Raw genomic sequence first — 2896 nt, 5'->3', positions numbered from 1 at the left:
GCTTGGCTACGCCAGGAGTGAAGTTCTTCCATTGGCTCACCGGTTTGGATCTCTGTTGGATGAAGGCAGAGCACTTCCACTTCTAGATAAGGAAAAAAAAAATTAAAGGAGAACGAATGAAAAAAGACAACCAAGTTGATGCGCAAAGGGCTTGCCTCCGCGACGCCTGGATGCACCGAAATGACTGCATGTGCAACTGTAGAACAAAAATGAGGCCAGGCTATGGGGTAGGGTGTGTGTGCGCGTTCATAATGGTGAGTGTATGCGCGTATGTATGAGCGCTTGCGTCTGTACTGATGTTAAAAAAATGTATATACTATGGGAACAGTGGGACTACCTCTTAAGAGAAATGTAACCAAAACTCTCTTTTCAATGTGCTTTATCTCGGGAAAAAAATGAATTTCATGCATCAACAAATAAAACATTGTTTGGGAACCAAGCCCTCCAAAACCAAACTTAGATAGTAAGATACACCAAAGTGGTACTCCGTCTGCAAAGAGAGGGGTGTAGTATATAAGCTACGAACGACACAGAAGGTTGAAGAGCCAAAAACACTTGCTAGAATGGGGTAGGCGCTAACAAGAATACTTCTTTCTGTTGGCAAGATACCGACATTACTACTTAGTACTTGCTAGCACAATTCTAACAGGGAACGGCCACTCAGGATTCAGCCTTCTCGCCGCGCGCCCTCGGGTTTTCTTCGAATCAACTCTAGTCAAGGGAGGCATAAAAAGGTTACGGTGCATTGTCTCACACCGGCTGATTTCAACGGCCATTCCTTTCATCTGCTTCAAACATCCATCACAAGTGCCACTCCATAAGAGCAGGGTGGCACAGCAAGGGCTTCCAGCTCCATCGCACGGGGCACGGCAGTCAAGGCAGCCCCAGCCCATGCATTCTCGGAATTTCATTCATCTCCAGCTAGCCCTTCTTACTTGGGTTTCCGTGCTGCGCCATTGGGCATTTCAACACCAGGGAGCCGCAACGCATGTGCAAACATCCTTTTAGCCGCTCCAGTCTGTTCTTTCTTCAGCGTCTCGGCGCTAACAGGAGGTGTAGGACGGCTTCGAGTAGATGGGTTCCGATACGGACCACCACCAGGTGAGCTTGAGTTGTGTTTAACTGCTTCTTTACTCGTGGGACTAGTTCGTCCATTTACCAGTTCCTTCCCTTTGACCAAGGCAGCTCTCTCTGTTGGATCTTCAACTCTCTTACCAAGTGCGTGTGCGATCATCCGTTGAGCAACAGCAGGAACTTGCCTAGATTTTGCTGCTGATGTGTCGTCGTTTCCCTTGGCTTCATGTGAAGAGAAGATTCGCTCACGGGCAGCCCGATAAGCAGCTTCCCTCTCCTTAAGCGATGCTGCTGAAGGTGGCACCAACTGCGGCAAAGGCTTCGAAACTGGTGTATCAGTTTTCAGATGCAAGCTTTCAAGAGAAATAGCGTCTTGGACATCTTCTGGCTCATGAGTTCTCTGAAGATCTGTTAGAAAATAGTATCAATTAGCAATTAGTACAAGCTAGTGTTTTAAACAGACATGCATGAGGTCTGCCTAATTACTTAATCAAGGAAAACAAATTATGTACAGCTAGTGGCCAGCAGAAGGGCTGGCCCAAAAATAGCTAAATGCAGGTTACAAGCTACACTGTGCAAGAGCTGAAAAATAAACTGGAACTGCTAGAACCTTTGCATTGCTCAGTCTTACCGTCGAATCCCTTCACAAATTTCAGATGCAGTAAGCATAAACTTATAAAACAGAGGATTGCATGAGATGAGAGATCATATTCATACATGTAGGGAAATTCTTTTTGCTAATGATGTGTTTAGAGTTTCTGAAGACACTACGAATAAATTTGACTATCTGACCATAACAAAGGACTGGCCACTCTTTACTTCCTGAGCAGAGCTCACTTCTCCGGAAGAAGCCTCAAACTCATTGTTCCAAACAAGCATCCGCCTAATCACTACATGATACAGCAAATAAGCGCATCAAGAATGATTCATTCACCTGTCTCATTTCTCGCTAGCATGAGAGAGGCTGAAGGACCATCGCTGTCGTCATAATTCCACAACACATCGCTGACAAGGACGGGAGGGCTGAAACATATAACATAACTAAATTCAAAACAGGGCAAACATAATAACAGCTCTGAATTTAGCCAACCACCAATGTGCAGCGAGTTAAATATATAGGAGGGAAAAGGATAACATTGGCACTGGTAGTGAGACACCCTGTTTGAAACACACTAGTACTATTTTGGTATGGTGTAGACATGTACGACGTTGCTGAATCGAGCCATACAAGAAAGGTTTCAAGAAGGGAGCCCGGCGACATACATTGCTGTCTCAGGGCAGCGCTGGAGAACCAAATGGCGATCCTCGCCCTCGCCAACAGATTCATGAGCGAACCTAACAGCGACACAGAAGCAGATAAAATTAGCAACGGAGCGGTCGCTGCAGTGACTTTAGCTAGCATGTCAGCACAACGAAGCGGACGGAGATGAATGCAGCAGGGAGGTTTTTTATACCCATATATGTCGGCGAGACGATGCAAAAGGAGGCGGTTGTAGGAGCTGGTGGGCTGGAGCTCTATGGTATTACTATTCCCATCTGCCCCGTGACACGCTTCGGTTGCGGCGCGGTCGTGTTCATCGTCGTCACCGCCATCATCGTACTGTTGCTGCAGCAGAGTGACGAGTGTCTCCTCGGTGGAGAGGACGAGGTGCTTGCTGTAGAGGTTGTCCTTGATGAGCGAGGCCAGCTCCTCAATCTGCTCCACCAGAAGCAAAGAAAAAAAAAAGCAGGTAGGTAAGGATACTCTATCACACACAGCAGGTAGAAACATAATTAGATTTCTCTGCGCAACTTGTGTAAATAGGAATTACCATGGCGAATT

The 2896-nt window shown here is 46.5% G+C and overlaps 1 protein-coding gene across 1 annotated transcript; it reads right to left on the bottom strand.

The window, feature by feature from the left end:
- Window positions 1–378: 378 nt before the first annotated feature.
- Window positions 379–2890, bottom strand: LOC119274875. The gene is made up of 5 exons (XM_037555618.1): window positions 2886–2890; window positions 2529–2770; window positions 2338–2409; window positions 2009–2097; window positions 379–1482 (listed from the first exon to the last, which is right to left on the bottom strand). Exons 1-5 carry the CDS (start codon window positions 2886–2888, stop codon window positions 932–934), a joined length of 957 nt encoding a protein of 318 aa, XP_037411515.1. The 5' UTR covers window positions 2889–2890; the 3' UTR covers window positions 379–931.
- Window positions 2891–2896: the final 6 nt, after the last annotated feature.

Source organism: Triticum dicoccoides, chromosome 3B (genome assembly GCF_002162155.2).
Source record: "Triticum dicoccoides isolate Atlit2015 ecotype Zavitan chromosome 3B, WEW_v2.0, whole genome shotgun sequence".
In the NCBI taxonomy this organism is placed as follows: Eukaryota; Viridiplantae; Streptophyta; class Magnoliopsida; order Poales; family Poaceae; genus Triticum; species Triticum dicoccoides.
Note: the sequence above shows the minus strand (reverse complement) of the source record. Positions and strands in the feature narration are given on the sequence as shown.